At 41.8% G+C, this 25,205-nt stretch overlaps 2 protein-coding genes across 3 annotated transcripts in view; one reads left to right on the top strand and one right to left on the bottom strand.

Moving 5' to 3' along the window:
* The window catches only part of dnai1.2 (dynein, axonemal, intermediate chain 1, paralog 2), a gene marked incomplete at both ends in the record, with an annotated part of 27,322 nt that extends 25,315 nt beyond the window's left edge, over positions 1-2,007 (bottom strand). Inside the window, one exon of the mRNA XM_080421126.1 lies at positions 1,987-2,007. Within this exon, the coding sequence (XP_080277252.1) occupies positions 1,987-2,007 (21 nt within the window). The remainder of the gene's footprint in view (positions 1-1,986) is intronic.
* On the top strand, positions 1,408-25,205 carry LOC308080043 (prestin-like). 2 transcript variants are annotated; one of them, XM_080421756.1, is made up of 18 exons: positions 1,408-1,547; positions 3,418-3,675; positions 6,152-6,291; positions 7,999-8,109; positions 10,641-10,822; positions 11,262-11,426; positions 12,451-12,686; positions 14,864-15,011; positions 16,399-16,512; positions 16,878-16,955; positions 17,353-17,448; positions 17,738-17,844; positions 18,467-18,536; positions 18,636-18,728; positions 19,849-19,959; positions 20,893-21,093; positions 22,048-22,102; positions 24,119-25,205. In XM_080421756.1, the coding sequence occupies exons 2-18, from the start codon at positions 3,506-3,508 to the stop codon at positions 24,256-24,258; spliced, it is 2,217 nt and encodes a 738-aa protein (XP_080277882.1). In that variant the 5' UTR covers positions 1,408-1,547; positions 3,418-3,505; the 3' UTR covers positions 24,259-25,205. The 2 variants fall into 2 exon arrangements, with proteins under 2 accessions (XP_080277882.1, XP_080277883.1); XM_080421757.1 differs by having other exon boundaries at positions 1,421-1,547; positions 3,423-3,675.

Here is a 25,205-nt window from a genome sequence, read left to right as displayed (position 1 = left end):
CTTTTACTACACTAAAATTATTTGTAAACTTTAGTTACTGGTTACTATTTTGATTATTATTACAAAACATACAGTAACCAAAATACATTTTATTTGAAAAGTTGTGAAATGGGACATTAATCTACATAATGAGTAGCCTATACTTTCTACTTTTGGTACTTTAAGTACATTTTGATACCAGACTTTTGTACTTTTACTCAAGTAAATGCTGAATTCCGGACTTTTACTTGTAACAGTATTTCTACATTGCAATATTGATACTTTTACTTAAGTAAACTATGTGTGACGGCCCCATGGCCTATGTCAGGGTTTGCGTGTGCCTTGTCTTTTCAGTGTACTGGGACCTGGTTGGAGAGTGGTGGCAATCAAGGATTGGAGGCAGCTGGCCAGGGCCTCCAATCACCATAAAACTTGCCCAGTGCTCTTTCTCTTCCACCTGGGCCACACCCGAGCATGGCCACACAGAGCATATTGTTTGTTTGATTCAGTCCCTTAGTTTGTATGGCAGTTTAGTTTCCCTGCCAGGTTTTTGTTGGAGACATTTGCTTTATCTCTTTAAATTCATTATTCTATTTAATAAACATTTACATTTTTGCATTTATCCCTTGCATGTTTCCCTTCTTTGTTGTGGTCTGGGAGCCGGACCATAACATATGTGTGAGTACTTTTACTATGCACCAGCTTAAAAAGCTGGCAAGCAAAACGACATTGTGTTGTTTGTTTGTATTGTATCAATTGTTTGTTTAAGGGATAGTTCACCCAATAAATTACTTATTTTCTATCGATTACCCACCCCATGGAGACTTTTTAGATTTTAGTTTTTGTCACATTCCTAAGCCAATAATGTGATGACCAGCCCAGGGGACTGGTATGCAGTGGTTCCGGGGGGTATAGGAGACACAAAGGAGACTCTTTGTGTCTCCTACCGGAACTTGGCTTAGGAATGAGACAAACAAAAAAATATCCATGAATTCAAAGCTCCAGGGGGTCCCCAGCAAAAGTAGTCAATGTAGCACAACAATCACTTTAGCCATGTATAGGCCTACATGGATATTCAAAAATAGCAGATCTACAAGCTCACAGGGTATCACGTGCCATATGTGCTGCAAGCTTGTCTGCTATTTTTTTTTTTAAACACACAAATCGTCTCTTCTGGGGGTCCCTGGCACACAAAACAAATCTGAAGGGGGTCCGCGGTCAAACATATTTATTTGGGGGTCCTTGGTACGAAAAAGTTGGAGAAGCACTGCGCCCCACTGAACAACAGCCTTAAAATGAATTGAATTGAATTGTAAGCTCCGTCGTACAAAGAAGTATAAATCGGCCGTGACGCAGGGAGCGTGACCAATGATGACGCACACTCGCCCCTCCCCCTCATCCTCCCTACGCTCCAGTCTTGTGCTGCCTGGCAGTTAGGTCACAACGGACGGTTGTTCGGGACACCGACGACGTTAAACAATAACCACCCCGGACTGGAGGAGTCAAATAACATCCTTACAGCTGTGTATATCCTGGTGCTACAGCATCACCGCCTCATGCTGGGACAGGTACAGTAAAGTTGATATAATGGTCCATTGTTGTGACAGCTTATTGTGACATAGTAGTGAGCATACGTGCCGTATTTTGGGGAACCTATACTATACTGCTATAGGTAAAATAAATACATTAATGATATCATTTCATTTACATTTTAAATAGACGTTTTTAGGTTTGTAGTTTAGGTCTGTGTGTCATTGTAAGCGAATCAAAAGAAACAGTATAGGGATCATATTAGCCTAATTCATTCCAGTTCCTGTTCAGTCCAGTCCTTCAAAGTTGATTACTTTTAGATTCACATATCATATATTCATATATATCTAGTCAGAGAACAAACGTTTATACCATTTTGATTTTCATGTCCTCATCAGTAGCAGTAGTTTTGAGTATAATAGCCTATTACATTGTAATTGAATTGTGTAATAATGGTATTATTGTCTACCCTCCCACCCAGTCGTTGGGGAATGCCATGGAGACTGCAACATCGTTTTGTAATACTTTCCGTGCTTTAGGAGATAAATGTCATTTCCCTGTCATGTAAAAAAGCTATTCTCAAATAAATTGCCATTTATGCTACTCAAATTAACCCGGTAGTTAGTTACAAGCATGGCCATAAGTCAGGGAGTCTGCAGCAACGATATCAGTCACATTTTGACTGCTGTTTGGGCTCAGTCAGGAGTCAGAGGCCACTACTTTCTGACATGTATAGACGCACGAGTCCCCATACTTCTAAAAAAGCACCTTTAACCTTCATGAATTAGTACAACAAACTGTCCGAACAAAGGTTAGACCCTGGCCTCTGAGCAAATATTTGGGTAGCCTACCACAGCTGGGTTGACACTAAAAACACTCTACCTGCCCAAAACAAAAGTCATGTTCACTTAAACATGCAGTCATGTTTATGGACAGTATACAGTATACACTACAGTATCTCATATTGTGTGAATCGTGAACGATAGGAAGTTGCTTCCCAGTCCCTAAAAACACTCCAAAAGAAAAAAGGAACGCGCAAAAGCCCACTTGCCTGTTCAGGCAACCAGAAGGCAAACTACACTTGCCCAGATAGATATATATTGGTCAATCGGGCAACCGTTAGTGTCAACCCTGAGTGTCATATTTTATTCAAAAGTCCAAGCCCAAGTCCAGCATCAGTTTAATAAGTGTCACAGCACATAGTGCAGTTCATAACACCACTTCAGTTCATGAGTTGCTAATGTAGAAGATAAAGAAGATGAAAGACTTTATTTATTGTCCAGTACATTTAACATAAAATTGAAATTAGCCTCTGTCAGTCTGGCATATATTATATAGACGATAAAAACACAACTAACATATGCAATGCAATAAAAAAAAAGACATGCCCATAACAGCAACAGTGAAGGGACACCATGGTGGTAGTAAATGTACCGTGCAGGGTAGAAGGTTTTGAGGTGGTGCTAAGTTGTTGCTCTTGTTGCACCACCTATGTTGGTTGGGGTGATAAATTATGCTGGGTGATGTATAGGCCTAAATGACTGCTAGGGTTGTATGTGTCACCGTGTGCCTTATTGTTTTGAGTTTTTGTACTATATTGTAGTCATGTATTGTATTGTGTATGTATGCTGCTGGTCCGTGTCCCCAAGACAAATTTCTCCCAAGGGAGACAAAATAAAGTAACCTTGAACCTTGAAGGTAGAGAACCCGCCTAATCTAATCGGTGCACAGTAAAATCCTCATGGTTAATTCATCCATGCAACCAAATGGACATGAACAAAAAGCCTTATTATTGGTCACTCTCAGAGTTAAATTAACATTGATTCTGCTCCCTCGCTCTCCCAACGGCAACTCGGCGTAACCTTCGACCTCTGTCCTGTGTTTGCTTCTTTTCCCCCATGTGAACAGAGAAGCGGGAAGCGGTGAGAAACAGAAAGGTCTCCTCAAGTCTCCAGGCCCGGACTGACATGCCCGCTGTGCCCTGCTGTTCTGTGTTATGGAACACCATGGAACCACAGCCCAGGAGGACGCAGCTGCGCCGGCCGATGTGTGCCGCTACCGCATAGACCGGCCGGTCTACGACGAGGGCTACATCCAATCCCAGCTCCTCCACCGCAGAGAGAGGTGTCCCCCGACCCTCCGACAGAGACTCGCACGGCATGTTCAGTAAGTATGGACCTACTGTACGTCAGGGTAGTCAAAGTTCCAGCCCCAGTCAGGAGTACGGCCCACGGGATGATTTGGGGAAAAATAAAACAATTATTTACGACCATTTATTAGCCTATAAGTAGCCTTGGGAATGGTTCCCGAGCCATGTGGCCCATAGGTCAGGAGCCTATATCCTGTTTCTGTACCCTGAGGCTGCTTGATGTACAAGTACGCCTCCTGGACATGACGCTAGTATGTCGCAGGGACTTAACCCTTGATGCCGAGTGCCAAGCAGGGAGGCATTGTGTACCATTTTAGAGTTTTTTCTTTGGTATGACCCGACGGGGACTGAACCCTGACCTCCCAATCTCAGGACGGATACTCAAACTACAAGGCCACTGAGCTGGTTATCAGCCTACTGTGAATACGGTACATGACAGCTGATCTCAGTCCATTCTCTCGCTGCTGTATCTGTCTAGCATGCTTTGTGGTGGCAATTTAAGAAAATGATAGATGGTAGTTAACACCACTCCACTCAACCCCCCAGCCTGTCCCAGCAAGAGTGGGAATGCGTTGGTCCCAATACAGAGTGACCCAGGCCAGTTCATTTCTCCACTTTGCAGTCTGTGTCTGTCACATATATATGAATATATATGTATATAATACTGAGGTTATATGGTAAGGCAAGTCAAGGCAGTTATATTTGTGTAGCACATTTCAACAACAAGTCAATTCAATGTGCTTTACACTGAACATCAAGCAAAGGAAACACAATTATACAATGACATTAGGATGCATTAAAAAAAATAAGTAAAAATGAACAGATACAATGCAGAAGAGAAAAGAAAAGAAAAGTAACTCAATCAAAGGCAGCGGCAAACAGAAAGGTCTTTAGAAGATTAAGAGTGGCAGCAGACCTGCAGTTTTCTGGGAGTTTGTTCCAGTTTATGGTGCGTAAAAAAATAAATGCTGCTTCCCCACGTTTATTTTTGGTTATAGGGACAGAGAGCAGACCTTTCCCAGATGACCTGAGAGGTCTGGATGGTTCATCGTACAAGATCCGAAATGTATTTTGGCCCTAAACCATTCAAAGCTTTATTGGGTGTGCCAACGTGTCGTCACCAAAGGGTCGCCACTCGCCACGCCCCCTTATGACGCTGAAGCGGCGACAGGGGTCAGAGAGTACCCAGAGACGCGATTAAGACTAGAGAGTGACGGTAGATGAAGGTCTGTGTTTGTAAACTTAACTTCTTTGCCGACTACATAGTGAAAGGGATGGATAGAAAGAACCTCACGCTCAATAATACCTTGTCTGGCTTCACGTGTAAATTGTGTTTCATTTGTAAATTATATTTCACTTGTAAACTGTTGTTTCTAGAGAAGCTGTTTTGCATCTGTATGCTGTAGTCGTTGCACGAAAACCTGTTGGTCTAGAACCTGGCCTGGGTCACTCTGAAGGAATAATTTTTGGCTTGCCAATGGCTTATAATTTTCACCGTTTCAAGATTCAAGAACACTTATTAACAATGTAGATAGTATTTTTTTTTTTTTTAAGAGATTGGTAATCTGCACATTAAATCTGTTCTCCGAGAATAGCTGATCTACAAGCGCACTGCCTGTAGATCGGCTATTTTCGGAGGAGAAAGTCACTGTTTCCAAGCTGTTAATGTATCCTCCGACCCTAACAACGGCCGCCGCTACCGAGTGACCCATGTTGACGCCCCCTTTAGGATTAAAGGGTACTCCCTATAGACCAACAGTAGTATTTTGAAATCAATTCTTTGACACACAGACAGCCAGTGTAAGGATTTAAGAACTGGAGTGATAGGCTCCACTTTTTTTGGCATTAGCAAGGACTCGAGCAACAGCGTTCTGAATCAACTGCAGTCGTCTGCATTTCCTAGAAGATCCTGCTGAGACGCAAGTCCTTTAACCCGTGCTATATTTTTGAGGTGATAGCAGGCTGACCCGGGTTTCCACTGGCATGGCACCACACCACACCAAATGGGTACATTAAGGTTCTTACCGATAGCTGGAGTACACCTGCAAGTGCACAGGTGATTTGCTTTTGTATACAGGACAGTTGGCCACTCATCTACATTGTTAGGCAAGAAGCAATGACATCCACCTATGTTTACATTACAAAGGAGTGTCAATGACCGGAGTCTGCTACTCATACCTGTGGATTTGAGAGGGGGCACTTTTGTGTAATGGAAACGGTAGATATTTTGATGCGGTGTGTCTGTGTGACTATGCCAACGTTTTTGTCTTGGCTAGAGGTTTTTAACACTACCAATTGGAGTTGGGCGCTGACTTTTAATCTGTCTTCCTTAGCTCCAAAACTATTACCCCAGTTTTGTCTTTGTCTAATTGAAGAACATTTTGGCACATCCAATTGTTGACTTGTTCCGTACAATTTGTACTGTAATGTTAAAATGTAGCATTATTAAGGCTTCACCAAGCTCCAACTCCATCTCTCTCTCTCCTTCCACAGGTGTTCAACAGAGAGGGCCAAAGCAGCAACTCTGAGCTTTCTGCCCATTATAACATGGCTGCCTTCCTATCCAGTGAAGCAGTACCTGGTTGGGGATATCGTTTCAGGGCTGAGCACCGGGGTTATGCAACTCCCTCAAGGTCAGTGCAAATGCAATGCTTCAGTCACCACTCACCACCATTATTTTAAAATAACAGACACACATATAAACAATTAACAACATTTGGCCTACATACAGTATATTCTGTATATCTTGGCCTTGTGGTTCGAGTGACCGCCCTACTTGTACATCAAGCCGCTTACGCTACAGAAACAGGAGATAGGCTCCTGATCTATGGGCCACATGGCTCGGAAACCTGTGGACCACATGGCTGAGGAGCCGCTGGTTCCTAAGGCTACTTACACTTGAAGAAAACATAGGGGTAGTTCATAAAGGGAGGAGTAAGGACTTCATTGGAGGTTTTCAATGGAGAAGAAATAAATAGCTACCTATTTCCAATCTCCACCGCAGCAAACCAAACCCGATATGTCCTCTTCATTGGAAACCTGTGAGCTTTCCACCTCAAAGGCATCTAAAAAGAAACTGCCAAAAATAAATGTATCCTGAATTCTTCCACACTTCCTTATGACCTGACTTTTTTATTTATCTGATCGGCTGTAATTTTCCTATAGCGTGTTGTGCAAAAGTTCAACCTCAGGGCGACGAGCTCTGCAAACCGCTGTGCTTCGTCACTGAGCACTTCCTGTGCCAATGCAGCTGCTGTGTGTCATACTTACGGACCCATTAAAGGAGGAGTTCACCCAAAAAATGACTTATTTTCTATCAATTACACACCCCATGATGCCATTTAGTTTTTTGTCGCATTCCTAAGCCAATAATTTGATGCCCGGGTGTATTTCCGGTAGGAGACACAAATAATCTACTTTGTGTCTCCTACCGGATACATTAGCCGGTAGGAGACAGGAATAAAATTATTGGCTTAGGAATGCCACAAAAACACAAATAAATCCATGGATTCAAGGCTTCATGGGGTGTGCAATTGATAGAAAATAAGTCATTCTTTGGGCGAACTACTCCTTTAACTCCACTGCTGATATCCAGTGGTGTACTCAAGTACTGTACTTGAGTACAATTTTGAGGTACTTTTACTTTACCGGAGTATTTCCAATCGTCTATACGTTTACTTCTACTCCACTACATCTCAGAGGCAAATATTGTACTTTTTACTCCACTACAATTATTTGAAAACTTTAGTTACTAGTTACTTTGCAGATATAAATTATTACATTACAAAACATACATTAACCACTTTAGCCCTATTTTATACATAGGCTATTTGAAAATAGCCGATCTACAAGTTCACAATGCGTCGCATCGCGACGCGTTGTGAGCTTGTAGATCTGCTATTTTCAAACATTTAAGTACTTTTACTTTTGGTACTTTAAGTACATTTTGATACCAATACTTACTTACGTACTTTTACTCAAGTACATTTTTAATTCCGAACTTTTACTTGTAACAGAGTACTTCTACATTGCAGTATTAATACTTTTACTTAAGTAAAATATCTGAGTACTTTTTCCACCACTGCTGATATCGCCCTCAAACTAGAGGCGTATATGTTTAGTTTCTCCAAACCCTACGTTTATACTTTGTTGGAGTCCTCCACGGGTCGTTACAGGCCCCCTGCTTTTTTCCCTCTACAGTCTACACCAAATATGTTTGCAGAAAATAGCCGATCTACAAGCTCACAACTGGTGAGCTTGCAGATCGGGTATTTTCATCTAATGTTTGTCCCCAGAATGGGAATGCCAGGGTTCATGTGGTAACTCCTTTCTTCTCCTAGGTTTAGCCTATGCCATGCTGGCTGCTGTTCCTCCGGTGTACGGCCTCTACTCCTCGTTCTACCCCGTCTTACTCTACACCTTCTTTGGAACCTCCAGACACATATCCATAGGTACTGTAAGCATCCATGGGTAGTCCTCATACTGTACTTAAGGCCCTGCTCTGTGGGCTGTGGTTACTGTGGTTACTGTACTGTATGTGGTTTACAACCCTCAGCTGTTTCTTTCCTGTCTTTACAATAAGAAGGGTCATATATTTTACCAACAAGGGATGAAAAGAAATACTAAACAAAAACAGTTTGTCACAAGTGCGGTCCTTGTGATGCCACAACCACACAGTCATTGTTATCTGCTCTGCAATTAATGTCACCAAGCAGCAATGGGTGAGAATTCAATTCAAACGGTTAACCCCGGTGGTTAACCCCAAATCCTTAAACAACTAAGACCTATACTTCGTCATACGACAAATAGTGATGAGAGGCATTGTGAGCTTGTTGATTAGCTATTTTGGCTATTTTATAATTGTTTGAATTTCTTTTAGAATATTTTAAAAGTTTTGGCCTATAATGACATGCACAAAATAGGAATGCCAGGCTGAAACTTGTTAATATCATGTACACCACCATTGATTTAGAAGGACTAGCTCCTTGATACTGTACAGTGCAGTGTCTCTTCCCCCTTGGACAGTCAGTGGTCAGTGCCCAGATCATATTTTCCACGATCCATGCCAAGTACACACTGTCAGATCAAATTATGTTTACAGCCCCTCTCACACCAACATGGGCCACACTGTCTCTGGTGTGTGTATTTCCTCAAAAGGTGAGCTTAAGATTGACTAAATACATTAGAGCCAGATGCACAGGTTGTACACATACATACAGAACTCTCACTCACATAGTGAACTCCAATGACTAGAGAAGCCCGCATGCATGCATGCAACCCTTAACACACATCTGTCTGGGCATTGCTGGTTTTATTTATTTTTCCTAGGAGGGGGGTTAGTGTCCTCTCAAATGTCAGCTGTCACACTTGAGAAATGGACACCATAACCAATGCCCGCTCAACCTTTATAAAGGTGAGAGGAGCAACAATAAATTGAAACTTGAAAGTAGTTTGCAACCTCCTCCTATGCTATTGGCCACTGACCAAAATGCTGCCTTGTACGTATCTGGTAAACATTGAGAGGGAGAATCTGGGCATGTGGTCAAGTGTTGAAGCAAGATGGCTGCACAACTCAGAGCCAAATACTTGATCTGTCACACACACACACACACACACACACACACACACACACACACACACACACACACACACACACACACACACACACACACACACACACACACACACACACACACACACACACACACACACACACACACACACACACACACACACACACACACACACACACACACACACACACATTGCAAAAATAATGTGTGGTTGTCACAAAATCCCTGTCTGGACTTGTCTCCCAGCACACCTAGGCACACTGTTTGGAGCCACTCCTGTAAATACATTTCATTCAGATGTGTGCTGAGACTGATAAGGAGCTTAATTTCTAGGCAGGTGTTGACATTACGATTACATGCCTTGCAGAGTGCACCAATGCAACACCAAACTTGACCTGCCTGTGTGTTCATGTTTTACTAGACACTTTTGCCCTGGTGTCCTTATTTTGGGCATGTAAAAAAGAAGCAGATCTACAAGCTCACAACATGTCACAAGCTATTTGTTGTACAACAAAATATATGATTAATATGGCTGCCATAGCTTCTGTTTAGCAGAAGATAACGAGTTTGAATTAAATACAATATGGTTGCGACATCCATTATAGCCTCACTGACCCAGTTGGCCACATAGTTTCTATTAATTCTATGTTTTGGTTACGTCCACCGAACGGCATACCAGGAAAGTAAAGTTAAACGAGTCAAGCATACTGCATGTGCCAACCTGGGGTTGAACCTGGGTCTCCCACATGGCAAACCAAACATCCACCGCTCTCCTTTGGAAGAGGCTTCAGGCTTACAAGCAGGTTTATTCTGCTGCATTCACCCCCATCCATCCCTCATGGAAACCCGATCTCGGACGAGCCCCTAATGTAACCAGGTCCTCTATGATAGTCCTCCGCCTGGGAAACAAAACATCTTCTGCTCAGCCAAACGGCTGGAATGGGCAAGGGGAGATATTAGGGCTATCCCTGCAGTACACACATGGAAGAAAATAAGTACATAAATATTGTCACGGTTTGGATAAGAATCTTTGGGTTGGGTGTCTCCATATTGAATATTGTTTTTTTCATAAACTAATGCCCTATTTCATACTTAAGCGCAAAAGTAACAGAACTAGCTGATCTACAAGCTAGCAACGCATTGTGAGCTTGTAGATCTGTTATTTTAGAGAATTTTTAGAGAAAGAAATGATAACATTTTGAAAACATTTGCCTATAATGACATGCCCAAAATAGGTTGAAAGTTGCCAGGTTGTAAGTGGTTAGGTATGTGGGTTTTATAAATATTTAACCAATGAAAAGTTGCAACAAGAACTTCATTTTCCATTTCCTGAAAAGTAACAGTTTTGGTTTTGGTTTCCGCACGACAGCGACGATAACGTTCTGTACATGTTTGCTGTTCTCCCGCAGGCACGTTCGCCGTGATCAGCCTGATGATCGGCGGTGTGGCTGTGAGGGAGGCTCCAGACTCCATGTTTTACGTCCAGGCCGCCAATGGCACCAACATGTCTACCGTTTTAGACGTGGAAGCGCGTGACGCCAGGCGCGTCCAGCTGGCTGTGGCGCTCACCACCCTGGTGGGAATCATCCAGGTCGGTTCCCAGCTGATAGAAGAAGACCACTATGCACAGCAAGTTGACAATGCCATAAAGAAACATCGATGGGAAAGCATTGCCTGACGGCTTAGTTTGGTGTTGGTTTCTGCAGAGCGGCATGTTTTTGTTCTGGTGTTGTGTATACCAACCCCTGGTGGGTGTTTGGTTAGCCCCACAGAGTAAAGTAATGCAACAAAGCTTTTTGTCATTTCTAAAGCTATAGAAGTGTTGTTTACGCAAATCAGTGGGTGGGGGGCAGGGGGGGGGGGGGGTCTTCCACAAGCTGAAACCCGAATCTGTGTTGACACTTGATTTTTTAGACGATGTGGTAAAAACATTGTTAAGAGTTCTAAAACCCAGCAAAACATTGTTCTAAGGTTGCGTGGCTCGACTGTGTTTTTCATGCCGTACCTTTATTTTTCCGTCCCCTCTCCAGCTGGTCCTAGGTCTCCTCAGGTTTGGGTTTGTGGCCATCTACCTCACTGAGCCTCTGGTGCGAGGGTTCACAACAGCGGCGGCCGTGCACGTCTTCATATCGCAGCTCAAATACCTGCTGGGGGTCAAGACGCAGCGCTTCAGCGGGCCCCTCTCTGCGCTCTATGTGAGTTACAGTATGCTGGCTGGCTGGCGGCCTGGCAGTGGAAGGTGTCTTCGCTGCGGAGTGTAGCTAGAATCACAAAATTGTTAGGTTTGTCACATGTGTTAAGGTTTTCCTTGTTCCTCTAAACCAGGGGTCTTCAACGTTTTCAGGCCAAGGACCCCCTAGCTGAGAGAGAGATGAAGCAGCTAGGGACCCCCTCTATATTGTCTCAGATTAAACTTTTTTTGTTTACTTGGTCTACTCTTTTTTCTCCTCTACACCTATACCTCTTTGCCAAAAATAGCCGATCTACAAGCTCACAACGCCGAGGCGTTGTGAGCTTGTAGATCGGCTATTTTTGGCTAAAGTTCTCCTTTAGCCAAAAAGGTTAAGGTTAAAAAAAAAAACATATCACACAAAGATTTGGCGGACCCCCTGTAGTAACTCTGAGGACCCCCTAGGGGTCCCGGACCCCCTGTTGAAGACCCCTGCTCTAAACCAGTGGTTCTCAAACCTTTTTATGTCACGGACCCTCTGAATTGATACGTATTATGCCAAGGACCTCTATAAGAGAATATCTTAGTTGTTATATTAGATTAAGTACAGAATTCTATAAGTGTCTCTATGGGGAAAACATATGATCAGAAGAGTAATTCTTATACAATATCCCATTGCATTACCTTCTAAGCTGCTGAAATTATAGTGAAATTAACCACTTTCAACTTGGCATCCTTATTTTTTGTATGTCACAGGCAAACATTTTCTAAAATAGCAGATGTACAAACTCACTACGCCTCGGAATGCGACGCGTTTGTGAGCTTGTAGATCTGCTATTTTGCTGGGTACCCCCTTCAATGACTCCTGGGGGTCCCTGGACCTCACTTTGAGAACCACTGCTTTTGTGAATGTTGCTGACTACAACATTTAAAGCACATAAATTCTCTTTTTGGTATTTTTTTCCTTTTTCACATGGCATCATCAACCTCACATTGCAATCAATCTATTATTAGGCTAACACCCATCTTCCTCTCTGTTGTCCATCAAGAGTGTCATCGCAGTGTTTAGTGACATCACCAGCACCAACATCGCCACTCTCATCGTGGGCCTGGTGTGTATCGTACTCCTATACGGGGTTAAAGACATCAATGAGCGCTTCAAGAAGAAACTTCCTGTACCCATTCCTGGAGAGATGATCATGGTCGTCGTCTCTACGGGCATTTCCTACGGCATCGGGCTGTCAAAAAACTACAGCGTGGACGTGGTGGGGACAATTCCAGTGGGGTAAGGCGTTACCAGTCGCCACAGCGTGGCTTGAATCGTTTTCACCGTCGGGAGTGTGTGGCGTAGTGTTGATTTTTACACCAAATTTTGATTCAGTTTTAGTCATAGTCTTTTGAATCAAATTCCATTTAGTTTTAGTCATATTTTAGTCATCTTAAATGTTTTACTGTTAGTCTTGTTTTAGTCGACTAAACATCATAAGATTATAGTCGACTAAAATGTATTTTGGCGGTGCCTTGATGGCATCATAATGGCTGATTTTACACTTGGTTGCATGCTGAAAATAGCCGATCTGCAAGCTCACAACGCGTCGCAAGCTTGTAGATCTGCTATTTTCAGAGCGCAACACCTCAGCATAAAGCATAGTCTTTTAGTTCTACTGGATCTCTTCTCCACTAGTCCACACCTTAACATTTTAGTCTAGTTTTTATTTGTTGACGAAATTGTCAATATATTTAGTCTTAGTTTCAGTCATCATAGCGTAGTTTTTATTTAGTTCTTATTTCGTTTTCGTCAGTGAAAAAAGGTAGTCGACGAACATTTTTCGTCATAGTTTTAGTCGACGAAATCAACACTGTGGCTGGCGTTTTATGTCCGTGGACACGGGCAGACTTTGTCACAACCGTGCAAGATGCCGTCACACAACATTACAAGTGCATAGTTCAGATCAAGATGAAACTTTACAGATGTCTTCATATCATAATGAAGGCAGAGAATGGTGTGGTCTGAGCACGGGTGCTGGAAGTAGGGTGTATTTATACTGGCTGTTAACATTTGTTTCCAATAGCATTTCTACAACATACGAACACACTTCCAGTGGACGTAGTGTTGATTTAAAAAGAGGTTTTCAGGAGCCAGATGTAGAACAGTGATGCAAGGCAGGTTAAAGGAGAATTCCGGACAAATTAAGTGTTATCTTTGATGTCTCGTTACTCACCTACCGATGTGAAAAGTAGCGTTCTTTTTTTTCATATATTCCCCTGTCGTCATTTTTTAAACACCCTCCGTTGTTATAATGGGAGCGTGAGGGTTAGTGAAGTTCGTCTATTATAACCGACGCAATGTTATTTTTTTCTCTACTACGATTCATTGTAGAGTCTCATGATAGTCAAACATGCGCTGAAAATTCCTGCGAGCCTGCCGTTAATGGCGAACGATTTAACACTGGTTGCTTGTTTCCAGAATCTGGCAACACGAGTTGCCAGGTTCTGGAAGAAACAAGCAACCAGTGTTAAATCGTCCGCCATTGACGGCAGCCTCGCAGATAGTTTCAACGCATGTTTGACTATCATGAGACTCTACTATGAATACTAGTAGTGAAAAAAACAACTTTGCGTCGGTTATAATAGACGAATTTCACTAACCCTCACGCTCCCATTATAACAACGGAGGGTGTTTAAAAAATGACGACAGGGGAATATATGAAAAAAAAGAACGCTACTTTTCACATCGGTAGGTGAGTAACGAGACATCAAAGATAACACTTAATTTGTCCGGAATTCTCCTTTAAGTCCAGTAATAATTTATCAAACAAATATGAGGCTTACGAGAGGTGAGGCACGCAAACACAGCAGGGCAGACAAAAGCCAGGAAACACACATTAACAACATCTAGGTAATGGAAGACAGCTGAGGGAGTGAACTGGTTTAAATACAGAGAGGTTGATGAAGGAACAATGATCAGGTATGTGGAGTTCAGGGGTGAGAGGTGAGGTGAGTAGATTGGCCGGACTAACAAGGAAGTGGAAACAGGTGTGCTGTTATTAGTGAGTAGATTAGACTGTGGGACTATCCAAAGGGAGTGGAGAGACAGAAAGTGAGTCAGACCGTGGTATGGATCCCACATTGAGAACCACGAGAATAGGTTAATACAAGTTGAGGATGGTGGAGGATGGTTAGGCATATTGTAATCTAACACAGTTCACCTGTTTTGACTAAACTTCCATTTTACCATTAACACTGATTTGATGTTGCGGCTGGTGTGATGCCATTGCAAGCTGGTCTCTAGTCACTTCTGATAGGGGTACGCCAACTGACAGTCGTTATCATTTACATGAAGTTTACATGCAACGTGCATCACACCAGGGGCGCCGATTTATGTCTTATGTATAAATGTCATTTGTTTTGAAACCTTACAAAAACAAAATTTAACGGGTGTTTTTGCCTATATCTGCCTAGGCTCCTCCCCCCTGCACTTCCACACTTCTCTCTTCTACCCAATCTGATCACGGATTCCTTTGCCATAGCAATCGTAGGATTCTCAATGGGCATCTCTCTGGCCAAGATCTTTGCTCTGAAGCACGGCTACAGCGTGGACGGCAACCAGGTAAGGCTAAAAGTAGTTTATGTTCTATCACAGCAAGAGCTGAGCAATATATCAATATCCTGATAGGAGACTAGATAATATCTGGGATTTTCGATATCATACCATAAGTGTTTTCCTGGTTTTACTCATTTAAGCCCTATTTTATACTAAAAAATCTTGATCCAAATCTTTCAAACATAGCAAAAAATTGCTGATCTACGAGGTCATAACGCATAGCTTCCGAACAGGTTGTGAGCTTGACCTGAACCAAAAAAGACCTGACCCAACAATACCCGAGACCCGTAGGGGTTTGGGTCAGTGTTTTATTATGGTCATTTGGGTCTGGTCGATTTTTTTTTTTTTACATTACTCATTTACTGCCAATAACGCATATATGCGTTCTATTGAATACATCACTTGCCTTTTTTTTTTTTTAAACATTTTTTTTTTAAATTTGACCCTAAGACCTAGGAGATATGATTGTTTGAAGATCTAGACTCCTATCCACTTCCTTGTTAACTTAAAACTTAAAAATTCTGTATCTCGGCTCCTGAGTACTTTTTGTTTTTCAATTAAAAATCTCTGGCAGCCAACAGCTAAAAATCTGAAATAACTCTGGCAGCTAGTGAGTTAACCACTTGAACCCTAGAATTCTCAACGCCTCGCAGCGCGAGGCGTTGAGAGCTTGTAGATCGGCTATTTTTGGCAAAGAGGTATAGGTGTAGAGGGGAAAAAAGAGCAGACAAAGTAAACAAAAAAAGTTTAATCTGAAACACAATTTTATACAATATAGAGTAGGGGGTCCCTGCTTCATCTCTCTCTCAGCTAGGGGGTCCTTGGCTTGAAAACGTTGAAGACCCCTGCTTTAGAGACTTAAGTTACATGTACTGTCTTTTTAATCATCTTGCCTTGACTACTGTACTGTATGACCTCAGATGCTTCCCATCCGGAAATACGCTCTGAGAATCTGCTCCAAGTTCAGAGCGCTCTGGCTCTGACATCATAAAGCGATCTGGTATCAGTTAACTTACAAACAGTCAGAATGATATTCATTCAAATGAACGTTAATTTATCCCATGTATAAACATGATTATTACCTGCTTTGTTACATGTCGATGTGTTATAACTTATTGGATACTACCGTCTAGGGTAAGAAACAATCTGCAACATCACATTTTCCAATGACTTCCTCCTCCATTGTTCAGATGCTCAGATAACCTGTCTTTTCGGTGTGTGCACTCGGCGGGCTACACTCTGAATTTTCAAACGGCAATGCTCTGACCACTCAGAATTTCCGAATGACCAGAAAGTGCTCCGGCGCTCTCAGAGCATGTTTCTGAACACATACAGTACCCACTGTCCGATGTACAATAACCAATTTATATTCTGACTGTTGTATTGATCACAGGAGTTGATTGCCTTGGGTCTGTGTAACTTCATCAGCTCTTTCTTCCAAACCATTGCCATCACTTGCTCCATGTCACGAAGCCTGGTGCAGGAGAGCACAGGGGGCAAGACACAGGTAACACACACACACACACACACACACACACACACACACACACACACACACACACACACACACACACACACACACACACACACACACACACACGCACACACACATGCTCACTTAATATAACTCTGAAAGTTAAAAAAAAGAAGGACCCTTAAGGCTGCCTCAATCAAGCCAGCAGCAAACACACGTCACAGTTGTCTATTCTCAGCACAGGCGTGACCTCATCACATTTGCTAAATTGACATCGTAAAGCCATAAAGATTACACGAGGCACCGGTCATTGTTGACACAGTTATCTTATCAAGGTGTGTTTGTTTGTGTCTCCTCCTGTGCTGTGCTGTGTGTGCTGTGATGTGCCGTCTGGTCAGATTGCAGGGCTGCTGTCATCCTTTGTGGTGCTACTGGTGGTGGTGGCTGTTGGGTTTATCTTCGAGCCCCTTCCTCAGGTGAGTACATCCAAAGCACACCAAACTCCAGCATATTGAGTTCAGAGCATTTGTTAGACAGCTTGACATCTGACACAAAGCGAGTGAGTCCTAACCATGTTTCTTTTGAGCTTCTAGATTTTTCGGCTATTGTTCCCCTCAGAATAGGGATGCTATTGTAGGGTTCAAGTGATTGATTGAAAAAAATAAAAAATAATAATCCCATCACACAAAGACTTGCCCTGTATTAACTCTGAAGACCCCTACAGGTCCTGGACCTCCTGTTGAAGAACCCTAAACTGTAAAAATAAAAAAAAAACATCTGACTATGAGCAGCCCTTTAGAATCACATCATGTGGATTATGTTCTGTTAGTTTGACATGTATCAACTATAATTATGTATGTTACCTCTTACCAGACTGTGCTGGCAGCGATCATCATGGTAAACCTGTTGGGCATGTTCAAACAGACCCGGGATATCCCTGCCCTGTGGAGAACCAGTAAAATTGAACTGGTGAGTCCCCATTTCATAACTTACAGATGTCAGGAGGACTGAAAACCATTCCAAAGTCTCCGAAGTGAATTTAGTCTACCGGTATATCCAAAACATAACTGCCCCTGAACCGTATATAGATTTGTTTGTGTTTCCAAAAGTAGAAATTGTTAGCATTTGGTGTCACTACTACTATTGGATGACAGTGGGACCAGAACTGAAACGTGATTATTTGGAGAATCAAGGTTTTTAATGTAATGCTTCATGTGTGTCTTTACTACAGTACTTAATGGATTTTTGCTTATTTCAGGCGATCTGGTTGGTGGCGTTTGTAGCCTCTGTGTTGCTGGGTCTGGATTATGGTCTTCTTGTGGCTATTGGATTTGCTATATTGACTGTCATCTACAGAACACAAAGGTAACGTCACACAAATCACCATCGAAAGTTCAGTCAGGAAACAAGTTAAGCCCCATTTTATACTACGTCTTATTATGCTGTTGTGCTGCAAAAATAGCCCGTCTGTAAGCCTACTACACCTGTAGATCTATTTTTTGAAAAGTCTTATGACATGCCCAAGTAGGGAGACCAGGTTGAAAGTGGTTAAGATGACTGGTTGCACGCATATACTGTACAAGCAAACCAATAATTATTCACACATTGGCCATTGTTTCTAGTCTGTTCATATGGTGCACTCAACCCCACTTAGCCCGTTATATTTATCCACCTGCTCAACTCCACCTGCTTAGATCTGCTTTTATTATGTTACTCATGACCAAAGTCTATGTACATGCACACAGCGGATCTAGTCCACCAAAACCAACCCTATTGCCATCTTATAACCATCAGTAAACTACAAGTAAACTATCAGTACAAATGGAAGTTGTATGCCAACTTATTGTATATTTCATCATCCTGCCTTGTTTCAAATGTTTTAATTGAGTTCCCTGTTAATCACAATAGCGTATGTAAGTATATACGGTAGAAGGTGTGAATGTTCCAAATCCATTATCAATATTTTTAATATCTCTTTATTCTCCAGCCCTAAGAGTGCTATCCTTGGCCAAGTGACAGACACAGGGTTGTACTGTGACGTGGCTGAGTATGAAGAGGTGAGGCTCCAAATATGATGAGCAAACACACATGTGAACCTTTTGAAGTGCTGTCGGCTGAAATACTGAAGCCTGTCTGTGATTGGGTCTCGTTCGCAGGCAGCGGAATGTTCGGGGATTAAGATTTTCCACTCCAACTCCTCAATCTACTTTGCCAACAGTGAGCTTTATGTGAACAACCTCAAAGAGAAGGTAATCTCTTCTCACATGTGCACGAGCATGTGAATGTATACACATGGACATACTGTAGAGAGCATACTGCATATACTACAAATGAATTACTTCCTGTTTGTTTGCTGCACGGCATGCTTTTGAATGAAATGCCTGCTTGCTCTCTGGGGAGAATTTAGTTTTGAGGTGCAGAACAATAGAAGAGCAGGGAGACCAAATGCAAGCGCCACAATTGTTTAAGTTATATTGTATTAACATATCACTATTAGACGTGTATGTTTAATCACAAAGTCCATCACTGCTAGTCTTGGGGAGGGGTTAGAACATCCACATCTCCTCTGAGACACATGAAGAGTTTCACCGGGAGGGCTTAACGCGTGCAGAGGAACAACATATCCCTCCCAGATCCTCTCCCTGCCGGGCAGGTTCCCCGACCAACCTGTAGGAGTCGCTAGTGCAGCAATAATAAACGCAATCCCTTGTTGGCTTCCCCACAACCATCGATTGGGTTCATTTGAATGCCCGGCCAAGCCGGAGCCAGAATTGAACCCCAGTCTCTTTGCAGTGGTGGATGCCTGGGTATTTATGACCAGAACATGCAGGAATCAGAACCCCTTTCTTAAATGCCACTGTTATTGTGCACTTGAGCAAAGCACTTGAGTCACTGTTGCTCCTGTTGAGATAGCGGTTGTACTGGGCATAAACGTGTGGTAATGTGTGGAAGCAATGCAGATCATTGCTGCAAAAGAACCATAATTGGCATTAAGGTTTGACATCACCATCCATTAACCCATTCTACAAAATGTCTTCTAAATTCTAACAGTTTAAAAAAAACATGTTGCTATGTCAGTGGTTCTCAAACTTGTTCATGTCAAAGACCCCAAAATCTATATGTATTTGGCCCCATCTCAAAATATTTAGTTCCAGGGACCCCCAGAAGCAAAGATTTGAGTTACAAATGTTAGCTTTAAAAAATACATATTCAAAGATTTGGACACATTTTCGATTTTTCAAAAATAGCCAAAGTGTAAAATGATGCTTCTTTTTAAGCTCAAATCTAAAAATGACACAGATGCGTTCCAGGTCTTAATGGGTTCAATAGATGCTCTAGGACTCAACTCATGTTCAATTATGTTTACAGACAGGTGTGAACCCTGCGCATTTACAAGCTGCCCGTAAAGCGCAGAGAAATCTGAAGAAGAGAAAGCACAAACAGAATTCTACGCAGAAAAAGGATGCTGTGGTTAAACTGGTGAGTTTTTCTTCCCTCTTACAGTATGTAGAAATCCCCACCCATTCCTGTCTTGCGTGTTGCAGCGTGCTTCATATTTACAGTATCATCAAAACAGGTCGGACGGCTTGGAGTGTCACCATCTATCCTCTCACGTGTCGATCTGGTTATAGATGTTGTTTTGTTCTATCTGTGCAAATAACTGCTATTATGTTTGTCATGTTTGATATCTGCTGCTAAATGATGTCTCAGCTGCTTGTGAGACTATACACACAAGGGACTGTGTTTCTGTTGATGTTTTATTGTTTTTTAAAACATTTTAACCATGCACCTTCTGTATACACTGTATCTGTTACACAGTATATCTGCTGCTATTTGAACCTTTTGGCCTCATTCCATTTAGTTGTTTTCTTTCTACATCTGTTCTTTTCTTGAAAACTGCAAATGATGGGAGCTTGTACAACAAAGAATTTCAACCGCTGTTTTATAGCTGCTTGTTTTGTGATGATAAAGTTGAAGTTGAAGTTACTGGTAACTCAGACTGTCAGGTGTCACTCAGGTTAATTTTATTAAGCTGCATACATGTCTAAATAATAATAATAATAATAGTAATAGCTTGAATTTATATAGCGCCTTTCATGAACCCACGGACGCTTTACATCAAAACAATGAACAACCAAGAAATAAACAAACACACAATCAAACAAAACAACAAACAACTCTTTGTCATGTCTGACATACGTTGATACACCAGAGCTTTTTCTGGACAGGTACATGATGCCGGTTTTGACTGCTAGTTTAGTTTAGTTTTGTCTTTGTTTTGTTTTGTGTAAAGCGTCCTTGGGTTTCTTGAAAGTCACTGTATAAATCCAAGTCATTATTATGTACTGCAGTATTCATCCTGAACGACATTTTTAACCAAGCTCTCTCATTTCTCTGTTTGATTGATTGAAGGAAATGGATGTGACCCACAGTGAAGTGACGTCTGACAGCCAGGTTGAGGGACATAAGAACGGACAGATCACAGAGACTCACACTGAGTCTGACTCGGAAAAGGACTGCTTCCTGGAGCCCCTCACGTCAATCCACTCTATCATTCTGGACTGGACGCCTGTCAACTTCATCGACTCAGTGGGGGCCAAATCCATGAAATCGGTATGTGCTACAGAGGCGTGTGGCATTGGGCTCGTTCTATCTAAAAAACTTTTTTTGTGTCTTGAGTCACAGCAACGTAGGGCTGGGCAATATATTATTATTATATCAATATTGTGATATGAGACTAGATATTTGCTGGGATTTGCATGTCGTAATATCCTATAAAAAAAGATAATCCAAAATTGTAGATCAGTTACTTTTGACAATTTATTAAAAAAATTGTAAAGAAAATGTATATTAGAATACATCATAATACGATATTATCGTATTTTTAAGTAAATGTCCTAAAAATCTGAAGATGAAAAATAGGAGATTGCAGGTGCACAGATGCTTTTTATTGGACCAATCGTGGTGAGGCTGAGTTTGATGGGTTGTGGAATTGATGATTGGCTGAACCTGAGAGTTGAGGGGAGACGGAGAAGAAAAACAACAGAGGGGAGAAACACAGACAACACAAGTGCATGCATCAACTCCTAACTCCTTCAGTCTTGCACAGACTTCTTGACTCTCGATTTGGCCAAGAGTCAATAGACAGTGAATGACAAACCATTTGTGTGTGTGGCCAGATTCTTTTGTCTGGTTCATGCCTGTTTGCACAACAGTGATATAAAGCTCATGTAGGTGATAACGCTCATTGTATGAAACCACAAAGTTGTGCAGTTTGTTATCAATAGAGCAGGTTTATTTTTCAATACTCTCAGATTAGGTCATACCATAACAGATTAGAGTTTTGTTCTCACGTCAAACATGTCAAACGTCACCAAAGTCAGTCGCAGCCAGGAGTCTTGGTGCCACCTTAGCTGACACACCTGCTGACCTCACCATGACAATACCAACACGGTTACACCATACAGCTTTATGAGGCTGTCCTCATGAAAAAGTACATACATTAATACATTAATATTTGATGAGAACTTTGATTAGAAAAATTATCAATGGTGTCTGTCTCTGCAGGTAATTAAGGAGTATGCAGCTGTGGATGTGCAGGTGTTCATCGCTGGGTGCAGCAGTAAGTAAATTAATTTATTGGTCCATCATAAAAGATATATTGGGCCTCATTCACTAAGCGTGTTAACGCCCGTATGTTGTACTTATCCGCATTTAGGCACTTTTCCATGTTAGTCTGATTCATAAATTCTTTTTACCGTGGATTGTGACGGACGTCTGCTCTTTCTCACGTCTGCTCGGAGGCAGACTTACATGGGACTAAAGCTTGCGTATATGTCATTGGAATGCTATTCTTCGGCCCGGATGGTTGGCGTAACCGTCTGGGCACCTAGGCTGGTGTGTCGCAGGTTCGACTCCAGATCCCGCCGACCTTTGCTGCGTGTCACCCCTCCCATATCTCTACCCATTTTCTGTCAGTCTACTGTTCCTCTCAATAAAGTCAGAAAAAGACCCCAAAAATGTCTTTGAAAAAAAAGAACGCTAATCTTCATGCAAAATCAATTACAATAGTGCCAAACCTCAAATAAAATATTAATGTGCCCAACATTTGTCAACACATATAAAATACAAGAAAACATTTGTATTTTAAATGATCTATTGCTTGGATATATATTATCTTGACATGATACAAACTCAAACCGATTTGTATGTATTTATCAGTCGCATTTAGAGCTGAATTATTAGGTCCCTCAGTGTGTTTGCCAGTGTCGGCCACAGTTTCACGTAATGATTAAAATAGACTATCATGCCTTAATGTCGCAGGAGGCAACAGACGTGCCTCCAATGTCGCTGTATTCATTTATAATAAATTGATCACATGAACACCACACACGATAGCCTAATAAGTCTGATGAGGATACAGTATGGATGAAATCTAGCTGTGTCCAGAACAGATCCATTCTGACATAGGACAGTGATATATTAATCCAAAAGGGAACTTGGTTTCACGTTGGGTGAAGTCAGTTCAAAGTTGGAAATTTCCTATTGCCTTTTATGGTATTAAATGGGGCGTGGAACACTGCAAATGATCTACTCGTGAACGTGCTTCTCAAATACGAATATCTGAGATTCTTCATACCATACACCTGCGATACACACAAATCAAGGCTCTACACTCCCTTTTCGTCAGAATTTACTAAATATACGACCAGGATATACACATTATTTACGACCAGGTTAGTGAATGAGGCCCATTGTCTTGATTATTGTAATGGATTATTGGATCATGGTAATACCAACAGTGAAATTGAAAACGTCAGAAGTGGGAGGGGGTGGGCACTACTGTGTCCTTTTGGCTTACTTAGCTCACGTAACGAGAGTGACAGGTAATATGCCCAGTAGCAGGAGTCAGTGTTGATTTCGACAGCAAATCTTTATTTAGTTTTAGTCATAATCTTTTGAATAAAAATCCATTTAGTTTTAGTCATCTGAAATGTTTTAGTGTTTTAGTCGACTATATATCATAAGATTTTAGTCGACTAAATCTACAGTTGATTTAGTCGACTAAAATGTATTCTGGTGGTGCCTTGATGGCGTCGTAACGGCTGATTTTACACTTGGTTGCATGCTGAAAATAGCCGATCTATAAGCTCACAACACGCGTTGTGAGCCTGTAGATCTGCTATTTTCAGAGTGCAACACCCGAGCGCAACCAAACATAAAATGACTCGTCTTTTAGTTCTACTGGATCTCTTCTCCACTCGTCCCTCACTAACATATTAGTCTAGTTTTTATTTGTTGACGAAATTGTCAATATATTTAGTCTTAGTTTTAGTCATCATAGCTTAGTTTTTATTTAGTTTTCATCAGTGAAAAAAGGTAGTCGACCAACATTTTTAGTCATAGTTTTAGTTGCCGAAATCAACACTGGCTCCATATCAACTTTTTGATCTATTCATTTAGGTGGCTCATTTGATCTTTCCGGTGCCTGTTGACCCATTATTGTTACCTGGGTTACATGTATGACACACCATACAACTCATTGACATGGTCAATGAGTATGGTATGACACACCATACAACTCCCACTGTCACACCCACAATGCACTTAAAATACCATTTCTGCTTTGTGTAAACAGGAACCCTACTGTCTGAGCTGACTACCTTGCAGTTCTTCACAGGGGCTGTGACTCCTGAGATGGTATTTCCCACTGTCCACGACGCTGTGCTGCACAGCCAGCAGCAGACCGGCCCAGCCACCAACCACTCTGTCCTCTGATGGAAGATACAGAGTACCTGATACAGTAGAACCTCAGAGGAACAGACCAGGCTATTAGCAGGATGCTGGGACTTGCAGGGAAGGCAGGGCAGGTGTCAATGATATCAGCCACTCTAGGATGAGTGGTATATATGTGGGTAGAATTAGGGGTTGGCTCCTCTCCACTGGTGTTCAACCGGCAACCAGCTCTTTGGAAAAAAAGGCCTGCAAGTTAGACTGAGGGTTCCTCACTTGAAAAAAGAAAAGGAAGGCACCCAGGCACAGTGGCGTGGAAGGATCACCTGCAGTCACGGTGTATTCAGAAGTTCTGGGATTAGATTGGTTTTCTTCATGACATTCCTATAATCTGATTGCTGTATTATGCTCTTGGCAGCATACACTGAGAGCAAAGTGTTTCATTTGTACTTATTTCTTTTGCACTTTTCACTGTTCAGCTGTGTGTTTGTGAAAATGCTAGGCAAGCTATTTCTGCTATAAGTCAAATGACTGATTGAACAGGTGTTAAAATAAGCCAGCAAGTGGTAAAGCGATGTGTAATGACTGGTTTTAGGTCAGTCATTCAGGCTCATGTGAGACAGCGCAAACTGACAAGTGACTTTTGATATTTTTTGTCTGTTTATGTCGAGAATGATTAGTTACTGGAACACTGCCTCCTGCTGAGTTTTTAAATGGTCATGTTTTGTTTCTTTTCCATTATGTACAATCAAATATTTATGTACTCAAGCTAGCAAAACAACCAATATTCACGGCAGTACAACTTGTATTTTCTTTTTAACTTCATTAGTGAAAATGTATTACAAATGTACTGTTGTTAAAGTCACTGTTCAACACTGTATTCGCTGCTTCAGTAATGTTGCACTGTCACGTTTGCACAGTCCTAAAAGTGCATTAGAGTATTTTGTATTGTTTCTGCTTTATATGTGCTGTAAACATTACCAAACATGGTT

This window comes from Gymnoscopelus braueri, assembly GCF_963280865.1.
Source record: "Gymnoscopelus braueri genome assembly, chromosome: 23".
NCBI classification, from domain to species: domain Eukaryota; kingdom Metazoa; phylum Chordata; class Actinopteri; order Myctophiformes; family Myctophidae; genus Gymnoscopelus; species Gymnoscopelus braueri.
This window is presented reverse-complemented; position numbering and strand designations above follow the sequence as displayed.